The sequence below is a fragment of the Oncorhynchus kisutch genome, linkage group LG6 (genome assembly GCF_002021735.2).
Source record: "Oncorhynchus kisutch isolate 150728-3 linkage group LG6, Okis_V2, whole genome shotgun sequence".
NCBI lineage: Eukaryota > Metazoa > Chordata > Actinopteri > Salmoniformes > Salmonidae > Oncorhynchus > Oncorhynchus kisutch.
This window is the reverse complement of record NC_034179.2, coordinates 66,305,111-66,324,540: the sequence shown is the minus strand read 5'-3', so window position 1 is coordinate 66,324,540 and position 19,430 is coordinate 66,305,111. Positions and strand designations below refer to the sequence as shown.

General features: G+C 40.3%; 1 protein-coding gene across 4 annotated transcripts; it reads right to left on the bottom strand.

The window, feature by feature from the left end:
* Window positions 1-972: 972 nt before the first annotated feature.
* Window positions 973-18,664, bottom strand: LOC109898307 (uncharacterized). Of its 4 annotated transcripts, none has more exons than XM_031827207.1 (11): window positions 18,368-18,664; window positions 17,629-18,193; window positions 16,076-17,389; window positions 9,876-9,902; window positions 9,341-9,655; window positions 8,854-9,186; window positions 8,317-8,622; window positions 4,454-4,777; window positions 4,107-4,238; window positions 3,659-3,836; window positions 973-2,028 (listed from the first exon to the last, which is right to left on the bottom strand). In XM_031827207.1, exons 3-11 carry the CDS (start codon window positions 16,116-16,118, stop codon window positions 1,794-1,796), a joined length of 1,893 nt encoding a protein of 630 aa, XP_031683067.1. In that variant the 5' UTR covers window positions 16,119-17,389; window positions 17,629-18,193; window positions 18,368-18,664; the 3' UTR covers window positions 973-1,793. The 4 variants fall into 4 exon arrangements, with proteins under 4 accessions (XP_031683067.1, XP_031683068.1, XP_031683069.1 ...); XM_031827208.1 differs by having other exon boundaries at window positions 3,659-3,794; XM_031827209.1 differs by having other exon boundaries at window positions 3,659-3,794; window positions 8,854-9,168.
* Window positions 18,665-19,430: the final 766 nt, after the last annotated feature.

Genomic DNA, 19,430 nt, shown 5'->3' with positions numbered 1-19,430 from the left:
GGTGGGGCTGTCTACATAACGGTGCTAATTAAAAAAATTCACAAAAGCTCTGACGAAGGCCACGTGGCCGATAAGTAAAGCTTTTTAAAGAACAGTGATACCCTGACTACACCGTTCGGGTCGCAAAATAAATTTAGGAATCTATGTTATTCAATTATTGCACCCACACTGCTCGTGCGTGTCAACAAGCATCTGCGTTGCTAAGGGCTAAAATAGAAGTCATTCCTATTTCTGGTGCAGAATGCGCTGCAAGTCCTGCCTCTCCCATTTTCTCATTGGTTTATAGAAGCAGGTACCCACATGCCATCTCCTCATTGGTTATACCCACGTGGGTGATTGAAAGACAAACTTTGTTGCCGGTCGTCGTGGTAATACCATGAAAGTTTAGGTGCCAATCACCATATAAGTTCAAAGATGAAAAAGCCTGGAAGGAGGAGAGATGATTAGAAGTAATTTAGTTGACCGTTTTATGTGTGGGTGAATTGTTGGAGCAGAGGACCTTGTGCATTTCAGGTACAATAACAACTCCATGTTAATATACCAGGACAAATTAGCTAGCAACAGCAAGCTAGCTAAATAGGACAAATTAGCTAGCAAGTGCAAGCTAGCTAGCTAAATTGCCAAACATGTTTAATGCTTTTTGACCTGTCCCCAAATTAATGTAATTGGTTCAAAGTTTGTTTTGATATTTTAACCTGCGTGTCATGATCGCATTTGGTGTGGGTTCCATGTAATACAATCAAGAGCAGTGTTTGGGTTTCTTCTTTTTTTCTATTCTTTTGCTCCATTTTATACGTTTCTTCAAAATGAGAGTTGTTGGTCAGGGTCGATTTTGGCCTTCTGCGTCCAGAGATCTATTTCTAATTCTTGAACATATAGCTGTACAGTATTTAAATCTCCACATATTTTCAAAACAATTTTTGTTCATCAACAACAATTTAAGTTTTAAGCTTTTGTTAATAAGTAGTCAGGTTTCATGGATTTCATGTTCTTTATAGTCACACACACAATAATCAAAAATGTACACTGAAATCAAAATTATTGTTAGATTCTATACATACAGTACAAATGTATTTGGTTTTTGTCATACTGTACACTTGGGGGAAAAAATGTGCTATCTAGAACCTAAAAGAGTTCTTCAGCTGTCCTATAGGAGAACCCTTTGAATAATCATTTTTTGGTTCCAGGTAGAACCCTTTACACAGATGGTTCTACATGGAACCCAAAAGAGTTCTACCTGGAACCAAAAAGGGTTATCCTATGCAGACAGCCAAGAAAACCTTTTGGGACCCTTTTTTCTAAGAGTGTAGATCTCAAGTTTAGCACATCACAACCAGTCATTGCTACGACTATTCTTTGACAGCACAACTCCTTGACAGCACACTGAACATTATAGAAGACAAACAGTCTAGTATTAATATAGTATTAATATATTTACTTAAAAAAATGTAATAATAGATTATGTTCAATGCGTTCAGCCAATTCATCAAGACAATCACTCTTTTTAAACTGAAGTAAATAATGTCATAATAAAAAAAATATATATATATAACAAAGTTAAGTCAGAAAACTCATACAATTACCTGGCAACAATACAACTAGAACTCATACACCCAAACTATTTACATTGGAATTGTAATTCATATTCAAACAAAGCCATTACTCGTATCTACTAAGTGAACATTTTGTTTTTTTAAGTTGTTTTTTAATTAAGCCATTATAATTCAACTCACAAAGCTAACCTTTCATGCCTTTCCTGGCATCAATACCTCTGCATCTGCATTACAAGGCCTTCACTCATTGTTTGCGTATATGTTGTCATCTTCTTCATAGTCATTCTCCCTTCCAGATTTACATGAAGTGAGCTGCTCCAGGTCTAAAGACTCACTGTCTTCATCATAGATGTCTTCAGCAAAATCCCTCTCTGTGAAGATATCTGCATTTTCATAGTCGGACTCATCTTCCTCACTTGACTCTGGCCCTTCACCTTGGTTGTTTCCAAACTTGTTCATGGCTCCTGGAGCATTCCTGAAGACGAATACAAACATTTGAGTTACATGCCTGGGGCCAGATTCATGAAACATTACTTAGGGAAAAACCTAAGGGAAAAAATTAGAAGTTCATAAGATAGCTCGTAAATGCAATTCCACAATTCTTAGGAATTCATCATTTTCTTAAGAACTTCGTAAATATCTTACTTAAGTACTTCGTAAATATCTTCTTTAGGTGGCATTGAAATTAGTGATGTGCTTGACACCAATAAATAAGCCTATGTGACAGGGATGATGGGATTTGGCGCACTATAATAAAGTGTTGATATTTCAATTGTATTACATTTCTTTTTATGCTTTATGTCTCGGGAATGAGAATGTTTTAGTTGGCTCATTAACACTTTACACACAAACTAAAAAACATATTTCACACATTTACAGCCATCAGACTAACATTAGCTACTGTACATCAAAACCAAAAATGGATAACCAGAAAGCTCAATGAAAACTTAAACAAGAGTTTGAAGTGATGGTAGAGGAAATAGCAGCCAGGAAAAGGTTGCTGTTGGGGAAACTTCATAACTGCAGGTTCATTGCAGAGACCAAAAAGAGAGGATGGGCGAGAGTGGCCGAGCCTGTCTCTGCCATCGGGGGTATGGCAGGGGACGGTGACGCCATAAAAAACAAGTGTTCTGACATCAAGTCGGCTACTAAGAAGAAGGGAGCCGAGAGACCATTTATGTGGACCAGCTGGAGGAGAAGGTGTCGTCCATCATAGAGATGGTGGTTGAAGGACTGCGCAACCGGTAGGTTAGTTACCTACTTTAGCTAGCAAACGTGTAAAGACATTAAATCCAACATAGCTAACGACGTTCACGTTAGCTAAGTTAAGCAAGGTCCTCTTTGCAAATTTACAAGATAGTGCTAGCTATTTAACACTTATTGAATATTGTAATATATTGTTAATTACTATCTTGCTATATAGTGCGTGTTTAATTTGCAATCTGGCTGTATTTAAATATCCGGTAGCCAACTGGTTCTGTGAAGCAAGAAAACATGAATGGTTACAAAAGTACCCATGTGTCTTGAGACAAGGGTTTAGCTGTCATAAAGTTACGTTTTTCACATTTCTTCTTAACTTTTTTCTTAGGAAAAACCTATTTCCAATAACTATATTGAGGAATAGCAACTTTGCTTAACTTTCTTCTCAAGTCTATATTTTAGGAAAAAATGCCAGTTAAGAAGAAATGTATTTTTAAGAAGGTTTTGTGAATCTGGCCCCTGGACTGCAGGTCAGGATCTTGGCACAGGTTATCCTTTCATAACTGCAGACATTTTTTATCATTATAGTAATCAACTTCCTTTTCACATGTATTCCTGCGTGGCATCCTTTTTTCAAGTCTTCCATCTTTGCTTTTGACAAAGGTTTCTACATTGACATAGTCCTCTTCGTCATTTTCCTCACTCGCTGACACACATCACGACAAGAGAGACACCACAACACTACATTAAGAGAGACCTAAGACAACAACATAACATGGCAGCAACACATGACAACAAAACCTGGCAGCAGCACAACATGGTAGCAGCACAAAACAGGGTACAAACATGATCGGGTACAGACAACAGCACAAAGGGCAAGAAGGTAGAGACAACACATGACTTACTCATTATTTTTAGTGGTAAGCAACTCCCTTTTCACATACATTCCTGCATGGCATCCTTTTTTCAAGTCTTCATCTTTTCTCTTGTTGACAAAGGTTTCTACGTTGACATAGTCCTCTTCATCATTTTCTTCACTCGCTGCAACCACAGTGTTTCCATATGTGCTAATGTTATTGGCAGCTGAGGGATTGATCAGTTTAATTCATATAAATAACGTCAGTGAATATATGCATGAATAGATATCATAAACAGTACAAAACCATAACAAAATTAGGGTTGAACAATTACAGTAATCAAAATGTCCAGGTTTTCAAGATGTCCTGGTTGGAGGATTCCATATTTCCTGATGAATCCTTCCTGATTTTCAGGAATCTTCCAACTGGGTGTTCTTGAAAACCTGGGTATTTTGCAGCCTGAACCTGAATCCTTTTTAGAGGAGCTAGATCTTACTTTCTCTCGGGTTTATCATAATAGACTGCTCTCTGCTGCTTATCTTCTTCCAGACTAGACAAGTAATGAGCAGCAGGAGGAGGAGCAGTAGCCCACATATTGCACCAGGGGAAATAATGGGGACTATGGATGCTATGGAGAGAAACACCATATTCAACATCTTTCAGAAGACCACATTTTATAATTCGCATAGCTATCAAATTCTTCTGCAATGTAAAACATTGGTCTTAAACAAATATTACAAGAATGATAGGGCTGATATTATCTATATTTCTTTCTACTCACAATCCTTACATATGGCCTTCATGGTAATGCACTAGAAAACATAAAAATAAAATGTATTTTACCTCGAATGCTGACTGTCAGCAACTCTGTCTTGGTAGAATGGAATGACAGGGTGGAGACATTAACTTCATAAACACAACTGTAGTTCCCCTGGTCTGTATAGTCTGCAACAGGAAAGTGAAAGGAGGCAGAGTGGTTGACTGCTGGCTCAGTTTCAGTCCTGTTGGACCCAGAGAGGTCCAGATAGAAGAGGCCTCCAGGATACTGTGGCTGAATGGAGCAGGTGATGGAGAAGCTGTGGCCCCTGGTCACCTCTGGCCCCTGAAGTCCCCAGAACATCCCTCCATTTGGAGCATTGAGAGAGATGTTGGGCTGTAACAAGACAACTAGCAAAAGACAAGAGCAGGTTGTTAACATGTGCACTAAACTGCAGCATAACAGTAATCTTTCTCGACAAGAGAACACTATGTTAGAATACATTATGAAGAGATATCCAAACACTTGCATTGAAGAACATATCATCTCGGAACCCAGTGTTCCTCTTGCTGAATGTGTTCACTCATTAATGTTTAGTTGCTCACCTATAACAGATAATTCAACAGAGTCACTTTGAAGGGAGCTGAAGTCTCTGCTGAATACCCTAGTCTCATACTGACATCGGTATGACCCCTCATGGCTAAAGACCACTTTAGGAACGTTGAAGATGACAGAGTTGCTACTTGTGGTTTTATCCATTTTGAACGAGCCTAAAGTCTTCTTTAATTTGAATGCTCCACCCAAGTGTTGTGTTGTGACGGAGCAGATGATGTCAACTCTGCCACCCCAGGCAACCTCTGTGACAGATCTCAGATTTATTTGGGGCTTTTAGAGGGTCACTTGCTGTTCCCACTCCACCTGGTCATGCTGCTGCTCCAGTTTTAACTGTTCTGCTTGCGGCTATGGAACCCTGACCTGTTCAGCAGACGTGCTACCTTGTCCCGTGCCAGCTGTTTTCGATTCTCTCTCTCTCTACCGCACCTACTGCCTCTATCTCTGAATGATCGGCTATGATAACCCAACTGACATTTACTCCTGAGGTGCTGACCTGTTGCACCTTCTACAACCAAGGTGATTATTATTATTATTTGACCCTGCTGGTCATCTATGAACGTTTGAACAACTTGGCCATGTACCGTTATAATCTCCACCCGGCACAGCCAGAAGAGGACTGGCCACCCTTCAGAGCCTGGTTTCTCTCTAGGTTTCTTCCTAGGTTCCTGCCTTTCCAGGGAGTTTTCCTAGCCACTGTGCTTCTACATCTGCATTGCTTGCTGTTTGGGATTTTAGGCTGGGTTTCTGTATATCACTTTGTGACATTGGCTGATGTAAAAAAGGCTTTATAAATCAACTTGATTGATTGATTCGTCACTGAGGAATCAAGGTGTAATATAGTCATAATAAAGCCAGTTAAATAATTGTTTTGCTGTGGATCAGAGCAGAATATCTTACCCCTCCCCCCTTATCAAAAGATAGCAGAACAACAATTAGTTAGGGTCTGGGGTGGAGGTATGTGTCACACCCTGGTAGAAGTATTTTGTGTTTATATTCATGTATTGGGTCAGGCCAGGGTGTGGCATGGGTTTTTGTATGTGGTGTGTATATATTGGGATTGTAGCTAGTGGGGTGATCTAGCAAAGTCTATGGCTGTCTGGAGTGGTTCTCAATCAGAGGCAGGTGTTTATCGTTGTCTCTGATTGGGAACCATATTTAGGCAGCCATATTCTTTGAGTTTGTCGTGGGTGATTGTCCTTAGTGTCCTTGTTCCTGTCGCTGTGTTAGTTTACACTAGTATAGGCTGTTTCGGTTTTCGTTACGTTCTCTGTTTTTGTAGTGTTTAATATTGATTCGTGTTTTACGTTGGTTTATTAAACATGGATCGCAATCTACACGCTGCATTTTGGTCCGACTCTCCTTCACCACAAGAGAACCGTTACAGTATGCGAAAACAGCAGCACGGGTTGCGATGACTGTACAGACACGGTCAAATGTATTGGCAGCCTTGTACGATTCACTATTTCTTCAAAAATACGTGGAAATGGAAAAAAAACGCTGGTGTTTCCAATGTATATGTTTGATTTACAATTGCACAGACCTAAACTGAAAAGGTGATGTTTCAATAAAATACTAATAATAAAATGGTCTGCAGGTGCCTATAGGTAAAAATAGCAATTCAACAAGTTGTATGTTGGTTTGGTTAACTTAAAACCACTAAATGTAATATTTTAAACTGCTCCAGCATAAAGACTGACTGCAAAAACTTGAAAAACTCAGTCTTCATGTAGTCTAAAGCACAAACTTGCGCTTTATTTTGTTAGCTTTAGACTTGATCTTTTTGCCTCTGGAATGCTGCCTGAACTGGGAAACAATCTTGTCAGCTATCAATAACATGTCAATAAGTCTTCTTAATGCTAAACAAGAGATGGCAGTTGTGTATGTGGTGAAATATGAACCCATAGTGCCTTCAGAAAGTATTCACACCTCTTTTTCCACATTTTGTTGTGTTACGACGTGAATTTAAAATTGATTCAATTGAGATTTTGTGTCACTGGCATATAGACTGTACCCCATAATGTATAAGTGGAATTTTGTTTTTCTAAATCGTCAGCGACTCCATCCATAGACTGTTCTCTCGGCAAGCGGAACTAATGCACTAAATACGTTCAGAAGTAAAAATTTGCGTAACAAGTCACATAATAAGTCACATAACAAGTCACATATTAATATATTGGTATGGCAACTGCTTGGCATCCAACCACAAGGCGCTACAGAGGGTAGTGCGTACGGTCTAGTACATCACTGGGTCCAAGCTTCCTGCCACCCAGGGCCTCTATACCAGGCAGTGTCAGAGGAAGATTGTTGTCAAATTGTCAAATATTCCAGCCACCCAAGTCATAGACTGTTCTCTGTGCTACCGCACGGCAAGCGCTACTGATGCACGATATCTGGAACCAACAGGACCCTGAACAGCTTCTACAACCAAACCATAAGACTGCTAAATAGTTAGTCAGGGTAGCTTTTGGTAAACTATTTAACTATCTGCATTGACCCTTTTTTGACTCATCACTTACGCTGCTGTTACTGTTTATTATCTATACTGTTGCCTAGACACTTTATCGCTACCTACAGGGCCGGCTCCAGGCATGAGCGACATAAGCGGTCGATAAGGGTCCTAGGCCGTCGGGGTCTCAACTGCTTCCCATCCGAAACAGCTCAGAACAGTTTGTGGACATTTTGGTTCGTTTTGGTCTTCTGCAATGGTTTTTTCGGCTGTTCGTGCACACACATTTTTTTTTCCTGAGGCAAGCCGAAGGTCGTTGGCTGAAGTCTACGCCCCTTCGTCGGTGATTGGTCAGCATTAGGGATTCTTCAATGAAGCCTTTGTTGTCATTCAACGAGAGACTAATCGTTTTCATGCACATTTTTTCATTTGAGAAATACTGCACCAAACATCTTAGTTAGATGTTAAATTGCACAGCTAAGATCTTGGTAAAAAGGTGATTCTAACATGTATTGACTCAGGGGTTTGAATACTTTTCTAATTCAGATATGTTAGGGTTTATCTTCCATTATGTTTAAAAAAAAAAAAGATCAACTTTTTCTTCCACTTTAACAGAGTATTTTGTGTAGATTGCTGACATTTGAATCCCACTTTGTAACAACAAAATGTGGAAAAAGTCAAGGGGTGTGAATACTTTCTGGAGGCACTGCTTATGTAACCTTACAGAAGCTGGTATTGAACAGTTTGTGGCAGAAGAATTGTTGCAATGCGTGTGCAACAAGTTGCTCTAGCGTCTACTAGTACGTTACTAAAACCTGTTATGCAAAATCAGTTTTTCTAAAGCATTTTAGTGCACTCAACTGTAAGCGTTGTTGCGGTCTTACTCACCAATAGTGATGTCCATGGAGTTGCTTGAAGAAGAGCTGATCATTTTCTGACCGTTCTGGGTTATCTGTTGTAAACAACTGTACCTTCCCTGGTGTGCAGATTGCAGACTGGACAATGTGAAAGTCTTACTGGTCTGAGTGGTTCCAACTGCCTTGGTCATTATTGAAGATCCCCCCATATATAAGGCAAATGTTGCAGAGATGGAAATTCGCTGTGGGACAGAGCAGATGAACTGGACCGTTTCACCAGGTGAAAAAGCTGAATGGGAAGGCGTTCTAGAGAGGGTAGGTATCTTCAGGGTTAAACCTGTACAAAGGTTCTGTGTATTAGTTACAAGGTACAGATACATGTAGGACTCCATTTCACATTCTGTCCTGTTCACTGCACATAACTGAACATACATACATTCAAATCACAAGCAGCAGTATTCTAAATGATTGGTGTCGGAAGTGTCAACCCCATGCGTTGTTTAACATATTTTTTTCTCTCTTTACTGTTTCTGCAATCATGTCACTACATGATAAAACCACTCCCTACCTGAGAGGCAGAAAACACCAGCATCTTCACCATGATTACAGTCTTCAACTCCAAAACTTCTGTGTGAGCACTCTGAGAGGTAGCTTTCACTACCAGAGCAGTTCACATTATCCAGCCAGGTTGGTTCACTACCCTGACCAAAATGGGCACCAAGAGGGGCACCTACAGCACTCCCACAACCCAGCTGTCCACACACCACCGCAGCATCATTCATATCCCAGTCGTCATCACACACTGTTCCCCACTGGCCACTGTAATAGATCTCCACTCTCCCAGAGCAGCGACTCTTCCCATCGACCAGCCTGACCTCGGCAGCTTGGAGGTGGAAAAAGACTAACATTAAAGTCAAGGTCATTTACAAGGCACAGAACTGGGTGGTTTTTAGATGATGAAATGAACCTCAGGACATCATGCATTTCATGATATCAACTGTGAACAGATGTGTCATGAAAGAACATGGAATGGCAAGACTATGTGACCCTCTTACCTGGGCAGACAACACCAGCATCCTCACGATGATGACAGTTATGTATTCCAAATCCTCTGTGCGGGCACTCTGTGAGATGACGTTCACTACCAGTGCATGCAACTTCATCCAGCCAGATAGTTCCACTGCCTGGACCATATTGGCCACTACTTCGGACTTGGTTTGTAACCCCACAGTCCAGCTGTCTACACACCACCACAGCATCTTTAATATCCCAGGAATCATCGCAAACTGTTCCCCACTGGCCACTGTAATAGATCTCCACTCTTCCTGAGCAGCGATCTTTACCATTGACCAGCCTGATCTGGGAAGTGACTGTCAGGTAAAAAGACATGGGAAGTCATTCATCAAAATTCACAGGTTTGCTTAATTGGCTATCTTTTTTTATAAACGTATCAATTAACAACTCGGCGAATGTATCTGATTGTGCATCACACTATGACTTTATTTTTTTATAAAGAATATGCTATAGACTTTTTGTTCATTCAATGGGAAAAAAGTAATTGCCACAACTATCTCAAGGAGATTCACTTACCAGCAGGTAACACATTTAGTGGATAAACTAATAGAGAAAAAGAAATGTAAGAAATTAGTGGTAGGCAGTCTCAAAATATATGTATGCAGTAAATGTACAGCTGAAACCACTTGATACTGTCAGCAAAATCATACTGAAGTCGAGCCCACAGGCAGTCTTCTGTGGTTCATCGCATGAACTGTCACAAGCATCAATCCACATGCTCAAGAAGTATGCTGTGTGAAAGATTTTTTATTTATTTTTATTTCACCTTGATTTAACCAGGTAGGCCAGTTGAGAACAAGTTCTCATTTACAACTGTGACCTGGCCAAGATAAAGCAAAGCAGTGCGACAAAAACAACAACAACCCAGTGTTACACATAAACAAACGTACAGTCAATAACACAATAGAACATAAAAATTGATGTACAGTGTGTGCAAATGTAGAAGAGTAGGGAGGTAGGCAATAAATAGGCCCTAGAAGCGAAAAAATAATTACAATTTAGCATTAATACTCGAGTGAAAGATGTGCAAGTAGAGATACTGGGGTGCAAAAGAAAAAGAGGGTAAGTAATAATATGGGGATGAGGTAGTTGGGTGTGTTATTTACAGATTGGCTGTGTACAGGTACATTGATCGGTAAGCTGCTCAGACAGCTGATGCTTAAAGTTCGAGAGGGAGATATAAGACTCCAGCCTCAGAGATTTCTGCAGTAGATTACAACTCCGCCCCCTTTGGCAGTTCTATCTTGTCGGAAAATGTTATAGTTAGGGATGGAAATTTCAGGATTTTTGGTGGCCTTCCTAAACCAGGATTCAGGTTGTTCTGACCTCAGTCAGAGGCTTGACTTCCTGTTAGGGAATAGGTTAGGTAGTTTAGACTGCACACTACAGCTCACTACCACTTCCACACTCCATTCCCCCAGGTGCTGATCCTGGTTGATAAGCACATCACATTAAGGTAATTCTCAGCTTGCAAGCTGTGAGGTGGCTGGTTTTGTTTGGTGGCCATGAGCAATGTTCCCTTGTAAGACGCGGGTACGTAGCTCCCCCAGGACTGCTGCGCAGAAGAAATATCAACCTGAGCAGAGACATACGAGATGGAACTTCATGAAACTTTACTAGAGTTCCCACCCCGTTAGTTAACACTATCAACGTTTCTCTTTACTGTGGGAATTGTGATCGAATCAACATAATATTAGCCTCTTTCAATGCAACATACCGAAACAAAACAAACTATGCAAGACTCCATTGACAGGCACAAGCGGTCATGAACAGACGCTATTGTGTTGAGATCAAAGCGAAGAACCGCATGTAGCCGCGGGTGCACATTTGTTCATAGGCCTATTCTTTGCTTATTAGTGAGTTATTAGCTCAGTAATAGCTCATTTCTGGTCAGCAGTGGGGGAGTGATTCTAGCTATCTTTGAAAATCGAGGCAGATAAAAATATTTTTAATGTCTTAAATGGGCAGTGTTGCATTTTGAGACAGGCTTGAATAAGCTACGTAGTAGGGTAGCATACATTTTTGTCTGATTTGCTGTCATAATAATAATGTTATGGGAATATCAATGCATTTGATTTTGCATCGAACATCAAACAAGACAATACAACAACATTTTCACTCACATCCTTGTCTGAAGGATAAGTGGCTAAACGGCTTGTTTTTAAAAGCCTCATGGAATATAGGCCTACATTGAACACTACACATTGGCTGCTGCTGTAGGCTGTATCATAGAACAGTTATTTCAATAGTTATTTCCATGTTAAAATGCTATGGGATGCATTTTCTCCATTGTTTTTGATGTGACAGTAGGCCTCGTTGGTAGGCATATACTATGAACAAATAGCCACAGTAGCATACTTATCCAGTGTTAAAACTAACTTACAGCGGGAACAGCCTCAGTGTTCACAGAATTTTCACAACGTTCAAGTTTGCGCTCAGACTTGTGTGTAGTGACAAAATAAATTTGAGGGAACATTGGCAATGAGAATTTTCCAATGTTTTTGAGTCTTTAGTTTGGGCATGCCTTTTGTATTTTTCCTTTTTGTACATATTTAGATTTCGTCACCATCTGAACCAACTTGGACTGGCCGAATAAGAGGTCAGCTTGCAAGCTGTGAGGTGGCTGGTTTTGTTTGGTGGCCATGAGCAATGTTCCCTTTTAAAATGTGCGCATGCGTGGGCACGCAGCTCCCCCAGGAATGAATAGAAGGTCAAGAGAGACAGAGCTGGCCCTGGACGAAGGTAAAGTTGCTGTCTCTGGGCACATGTACATTCAACACCTAGTCATAGAGAACCGCAGGGTACACAGGATTTGGAGTTAACTAGCCTGGAAGACCAAGTTTGTTGAATTTAGTCAATAACTGAACTGATCAATTAGCTCAGTTGGTCAGTTCAGTGATTGACTAAATGTGACCGACCGACTCAAATCGGTCTAACATAGCAAAATTTGAAATGGTGTTTTTATTTTTTTATATTTTTTTACATTGAATACAAGTAGAGACTCAGAGCTACAAAGTATATATCATACACTACAGTTGAGGAACAATAGGAAAGCAATTCTCTGAAAGTTGATAAACTTGTAAACTCACCTTTGAGAAAATGGCCTTTGAATATTTTTGGTACTACTACTGGAGATCCCTTTGTCTACACCCATTCAGCATCGTTCACACCCTCTCAAGTTTTAGCCCCACCCATCTCTTTAAGGGAAGATCCGAGTGTTCTGTACTAACAACAGCAGTCAAGCACCCAAGCTAACTTGCTAGCTACTTCCAGCTCACTGAACATTACTCGCCCGAGGAGAGCTGGTTAGGCTGTTATGTTATCCAGAGCATTGGAAACGGTAACTGTGCTGTCAGATTGTCAGTTTATAAATTCAGAGCGTTTCGCTCTCGGGGCGTTCAGAGCGCAGACTAGACGCTCTGGCAGATGAGTAGGGTTGATCAGAACTTTCTAACCTCACAACAACTGGCTAACTTTGGCTAGCTTGTTACCTACAAATGAGAGTACACCCCACTCTGATGTTATCGACTGTAACTGTGCTGCTGGCAACAATTTAATTACACTTTTTTGCTGATGTTTACTGACACTGGCCATATTTAACGTGTAAGTTATTCGGTGCTCTGGCACACTCAGACGAGAGTGTTCTGAAATCAGAGTAGATGGCCAGACTGAATTTACAAAAACACCCGGAATGGTTACTTGCACAGACATGTTTTGTTAAGACATGTAGATAGATAGCTAGGTAAACAATGAACCATAATACCAACTCATGACATTACTACCCTGCATGAATCTGCAGGTAGCTAACCAACTAGATTCAATGATAGCTAGCTAATATTAGGCTATAGCTAGCAAAGCAAATGGCTCTGAGATGTGAATAATAAGATCATACTTGTAACGCTAGCTAGCGAGCCAGCCAGCTAATGTTACCTAGCTAACAGTACACTTTAACTTGAAATTAAACCACTTTCTGTCAAAATTAGAAACATGTAATATCTGAAAATGTAGCTAGCCAGACTATTTTACCCGTATACATCATTCATGGATGGACGTGTCTCCTGTCGGATGCCATGGTTGCCCTTTGAAGATGTAATCCAGAGACAGATGTTTTCTCCATCTCCTTAGCTATCATACTTGAATTCCACTGAGCAGCATTAGACAGGATTACCTAGACATAATGACCAGCTCAAATAGACAGTGCTATACGGCAGACCAATCCAATCTCATCTCTTGGCATGTCCAGCCCACTCATTATCTCAGACAATCATGGCTAGCGGGATGGTTGCTGCCTTTTTCTGTGGCTAAACCAACTAGGCTCGTAATTTAACAATTTTATTCAGATTTACAGATGGCATACACGTTTGTTATTAAGGCACATTAAAGTTCACATGTTCGAGAAAGAATTTCAGTCAACCGTCTCTCATGTGAATTAGTGAACCGCGAAATACGCCTAGTTTCCTGAAACAAATTCAACACACCTGTTCTTTTGGGTCAGTTAAAGCAAAATCCTGCATACCCTGCGGCTCTCCAGGAACAGGGTTGCCTGCCTCTGACCTACAGTTGAAGTCGGAAGTTTACATATACTTAGGTTGGAGTCATTAAAACTTGCTTTTCAAACACTCCACAAATTTCTTGTTAACAAACTATACTTTTGGCAAGTCGGTTAGGACATCTACTTTGTGCATGACACAAGACATTTTTCCAACAATTGTTTACGGACAGATTATTTCACTTATAATTCACTGTATCACATTTCCAGTGGGTCAGAAGTTTACATACACTAAATTGACTGCCTTTAAAAAAAAATGAAAATTCCCAAAAATTAGATAATGGGTTTAAAAGCTTCTGATAGGCTAATTGACATAATTTGAGTCAATTGGAGGTGTACCTGTGGATGTATTTCAAGGCCTACCTTCAAACTCAGTTGCTGCACAGCAAGGAAGAAGCCACTGCTCCAAAACTCTCATAAAAAAAGCCAGACTACGGTTTGCAACTGCATATGTGGACAAAGATTGTACATTTTGGAGAAATGTCCTCTGGTCTGGTGAAACAAAAATAGAACTGTTTTGGCCATAATGACCATCGTTATGTTTGGAGGAAAAGGGGGAGGCTTGCAAGCCAAATAACACCATCCCAACCATGAAGCACGGGGATGCCAGCATCATGTTGTGGGGGTGCTTTGCTGCAGGAGGGACTGGTGCATTTCACAAAATAGATGGCATCATGAGGAAAGGAAAATGATGTGGATATATTGAAGCAACATCTCTAGACATCAGTCAGGAAGTTAAAGCTTGGTCACAAATGGCTCTTCCAAATGGACAATGACCCCAAGCATACTTTCAAAGTTGTAGCAAAATGGCTTTAGGACAACAAAGTCAAGGTATTGGAGTGGCCATCACAAAGCACCGACCTCAATCCTATAGAACATTTGTGGGCAGAACTGAAAAAGCGTGTGCGAGCAAGGAGGCCTACAAACCTGACTCAGTTACACCAGCTCTGTCAGGAGGAATGGGCCATAATTCACCCAACTTATTGTGGGAAGCTTGCGGAAGGCTACCCAAAATGTTTGACCCAAGTTAAACAATTTAAAGGCAATGCTACCAAATACTAATTGAGTGTATGTAAACTTGTGATGAAAGAAATTAAAGCTGAAATAAATCATTCTCTCTACTATTATTCTGACATTTCACATTCTTAAAATAAAGTGGTGATCCTAACTGACGTAAGACTGTCAGCATTGTCAGCATTGTGAAAAACTGAGTATAATTTAAATGTATTTGGCTAAGGTTTATGTAAACTTCCAACTTCAACTGTAGGTGCATAAGCTGATTTCTCACATAAATACACACATTCATTCAGGTTACAGAACCAAGTCCCTTTGACAAATGGATCTGTTGGCTAGATAACACCTCCCTACTTCTCTTTACAACTTTGACTCAAGAAACAAGTTCAGTATGTGAGATGAAATGTCTGTTTTAAAAATATCTGACAAACCCAATGTTTCTCTTTCAAGTTAACCCTGTCAACCCCTCTCCTCAGAAAACGTGTTTGAAAAAAAAAACTGCTTCTAAAAAGGGGAAGTATGATGGATAGTGAGAATGTCTATTTAGCAGAAACAAAATTCAATTGAACCAAAAGCATGTACTATGCTATGACGATGAACTATTAACTGCTTATAAGTAGCTCATATATCCATTTAGTTTGTTTGTTAGATTTTGAACCCTAGAATAAAGTGGTGGACACTATGTGACCTTGGTTGGATTTCATCTTACACCTCACTCACATTTATTCAAGGTTGTTGTTTTTTTTGCCTTAAACTATTGTACTTCTAACCAGCCACCATAACTACTTCAGTAGTGACCTACTTTCATGTTTTATTCTTTCACAATCTTCTGTGTGGCAATTGTTTTTCTCTCAAATGAAATTAAGTGAGAAATAACATAGACAAAAAGGCTATATTAACACACTTCAGTATTTTTTTTAAAATTTTACCTTTATTTAACTAGGCAAGTCAGTTAAGAACACATTCTTACTTTCAATGACGGCCTGGGAACAGTATGTGATAACTCTGGTCCTTCCCCTGAACTTAATACCTCCTATTCATACAGATCTTATCCAAAAACCAGCCGTTAACAACATGAATTTCAAGCAACGCAGTGTTCTCCCTTTGCTGACAGATATGAAATTAAATTGCACGTTTTGGAAGTTAAACTCACCCATTGTCAGATAGAGGAGACTTTTCAATATTTTGATCTTCATTTCAGAAATTAAGAAAGGTATTTTCTCTTGTAGAACTGAATACGCTTTCTTGTAAAATGTGTGATGACCAGTCTCTGTCGGAAACTGTCTGGTGATTTTGCTGTGACATCTGTTACTTCCTACTTTTTTTTGCTGTTGTATCTAGGGTAATCAGTTTTGTTGCTAGTAAAGCCCATGTACTCTGTTTGATTGATAGACAAACCAGGGAAAATCAAAAGTGAGAGCTTGATGGTCTTGACCTAAGGAAGTAGATTTAGGAAGGCAAAGGCCCAAAATAGCGAGTCGAGAGCCACACCTTTTACTTCCCAGTGCTCATACTATTTTTATGGTTGGACCTTGTCTCACTTGGTGGAACACCTTCTTCTCCCCTTCAAAGAAGAATTGGAGACATGACAGTTCATCTCAAAAACATGCAATGAGGATCCAGTTCAGTTTAATGCAATCACCCAACAGTTAAAACACATAATGCTAGTTCCTCAACAACACTGGAACTGATCAAAGACACAAAGTGACACCCCACCAATGCATACAAGAACTACAGTTTGGAATTCGACCCAATGGATCAAATATGCTGAACATTTTGATTGGTTACAAAAAGCGAAATCAAATAAAGCAATATAATGTCTAATTTAAGTGTCAACTGTAGCAACTGTAGTTGTTATACTATTGCATCTGAATTATTATTTAACTTTATTTACATGTCACAAAGGACCAAATCAATGTGTTGATGCAAATGAGTTAAGTTTATTTTTTTACCTAGGCAAGTCAGTTAATAACAAACTCTTATTTTCAATGACAGCCTAGGAACAGTGGGTTAACTGCCTTGTTCAGGAGCAGAACGACAGATTTTTACCTTGTCAGCTCAGGGATTCGATCTTGCAACCTTTCAGTTACTAGTCCAACGCTCTAACCACTAGGCTACCTGCCACCGCTGTTACTTTTCTTAATCGTTTTGATAAATCTCTTCATTCATGTCATGTGGTACAGCATTGTCATAGACAGAGACATTAAAGTAATCTTCACCATCATCTGCACTATTAATTTTCTCATGAGACCCGCCACAAACACCCTTTCCCTCCCTTACACCCTCCTCCTCTTTGACATAGACATCCTCCAATTTCCCACAGATGTGCCCTTTTTCCTTCCCATTCTTCTTTTCGCCCTTCACTCTCTCTCCACACCTCTGTCATAGCAGACGTTTTCAACGTTCACATAGTCCTCCTCCTCTTCCTCTTCGTTGTCCTCCCCTCTGCTGTGTCTGGTGTCAGTACCTGTTGCATAACAGTGTGCTCATGAATATTCGCAACAGCAAAGTCTGGGGAATAAAAACAACAACTTCCAAACAACATTATGCATCAACAAAAGTCTTTAGGCCGATTTTGAGATGCTGCTTAACTTAACTTTTCAAACTCAAGGCGTAAATCAAGTTCCGATTCAGCCGTTGAGTTTACAGCGTTGTGATATATCACGTACGTTTCAAGCAGAAGCAGAAACAGGAGTGCTAACCCACCAGTCCTTCCAGAGGTGATGATGGAGACCATGGATGCCCGAGGAAAAGGTCAGTATTTGAAAGGCTGAGACCTACAGATCAATACTTGTAGATAGCAAATCAATACAATATAAAAGCAAAACAAAGAATGTGATATGAAGGATGGTAAGTAATGTTAAAATACTAAACATTTTCTCTCTTTGGGTTAAAATATCACGTAAAAGCAATGTTCAAGAACTTTATTTTAAAGCATGTGTTAGTTTACCTCTAATGGTGACAGCTAGTTCACTATTAGCCGACCTGAATGACCAGGTGGAGATGTTGACTCCATAGCTGCAGCTGTATTTCCCCTGGTCTTTATACTCTGCAACAGGGAAGTGGAAGCAGGCAGAGTGGTTGACTGCTGGCGTAGTCTCTGTTCTGTTGGAACCAGAGAAGTCCAGATAGAAGAGGCCTCCAGGTTACTATGGCTGAATGGAGCAGGTGATGGAGAAGCTGTGGCAACTGATCACCTCTGGCCCCTGAGGTTCTCAAAACATCCCTCCATTTGGAGGACTGAGAGAGATGTTGGGCTGTAGCAGGACCACTGGGAAGGAAGTAAACAACATTTTGAAAGTCATGTGGTTCCATATTCACACCTTGTAACTGAGAAATGTGTGTTGATGGACAAGGTAATCAGTGTCTTGTCTCTATCAAGGCTCTGAATCTTGAACATATGCATATATATTAGGCAACACTTGTTTCCCAACTGCCACCTCACCTTTAGTAACGTTGCTGTAAGGGGAGCTGATGGCTTGGCTGTTGGAGAGGGTTCTGTAGAGACAGCGGTAACTTCCCTGGTGTGAAGCATCCATCTTAAACTTTGTTAAAGTAGCCCTGGGCTGTGAGGATCCAATGGGCACGGTCATGATGGAGTCTCCATTCAGATAGAAGATGAACTCCACAGCATTACAGAGGATACGGGATGGGAGAGTGCAGGCGAGTTGAACCTCCTCTTCATGCAAGAAGCAAGAATATGATTGGTCTGTGGAGAGTGAAGGCTTCTGCATGACAATACCTGTTGGTCAAAGACATACAGTTTAGTCAGACAACAGTAACCACAACCTGGGGTGCCATCAGAAAGTATTCACAGTCCTTCTCTTTTTCCAAATTTTGTTGTGTTTTAATCTTATTTTAAAATGGATTAAAATTGACATTTTGTGTCACTGGACTACCAACAATATTTTTAGAGTTTTTGCACAAATTAATTAAAAATGAAAAGCTGAAATGTCTTGAGTCCAATGAGTATTCAACCCCTTTGTTTTGGCAAGCCTAAATAAGTTCAGTAGTTCAAATTTGCCAACAAATCACACAATAAGTTGCATTCTGTGTGCAATAATAGTGTTCAACATCATTTTTGAATGACTACTTCATCTCTGTAGCCCACACATACAATTATCTGTAAGGTCCCTCAGTCGAGCAGTGAATTTCAAATACAGATTCAACCACAAAGGCTAGGGATGTTTTCCAGTTCCTCGCAAAGAAGGGCACCTATTGGTAGACGGGTAAAAAATTAATTAAAGCAGGCATTAAATATTTCTCTGTCATTAAGGCAACCGACCATCGGGACCTGGAGTACATACAGACAGCGAGGAAGTTGAATCCATGCCAAGCGAGGTGGGCCCTGTTTTTCACAAAGTTCGACTTCACGCTGATCTATCGCCCAGGTTCAAAGAACATCTAGGCCAATGCCTTGTTCCTGTCTCCACGATTTGGGAGAAGGTCCTGTCCAGAATCCGCCTATAATTTCATCCTCCCGAGTCGTAGCTCCTGTGGTCTGGGAC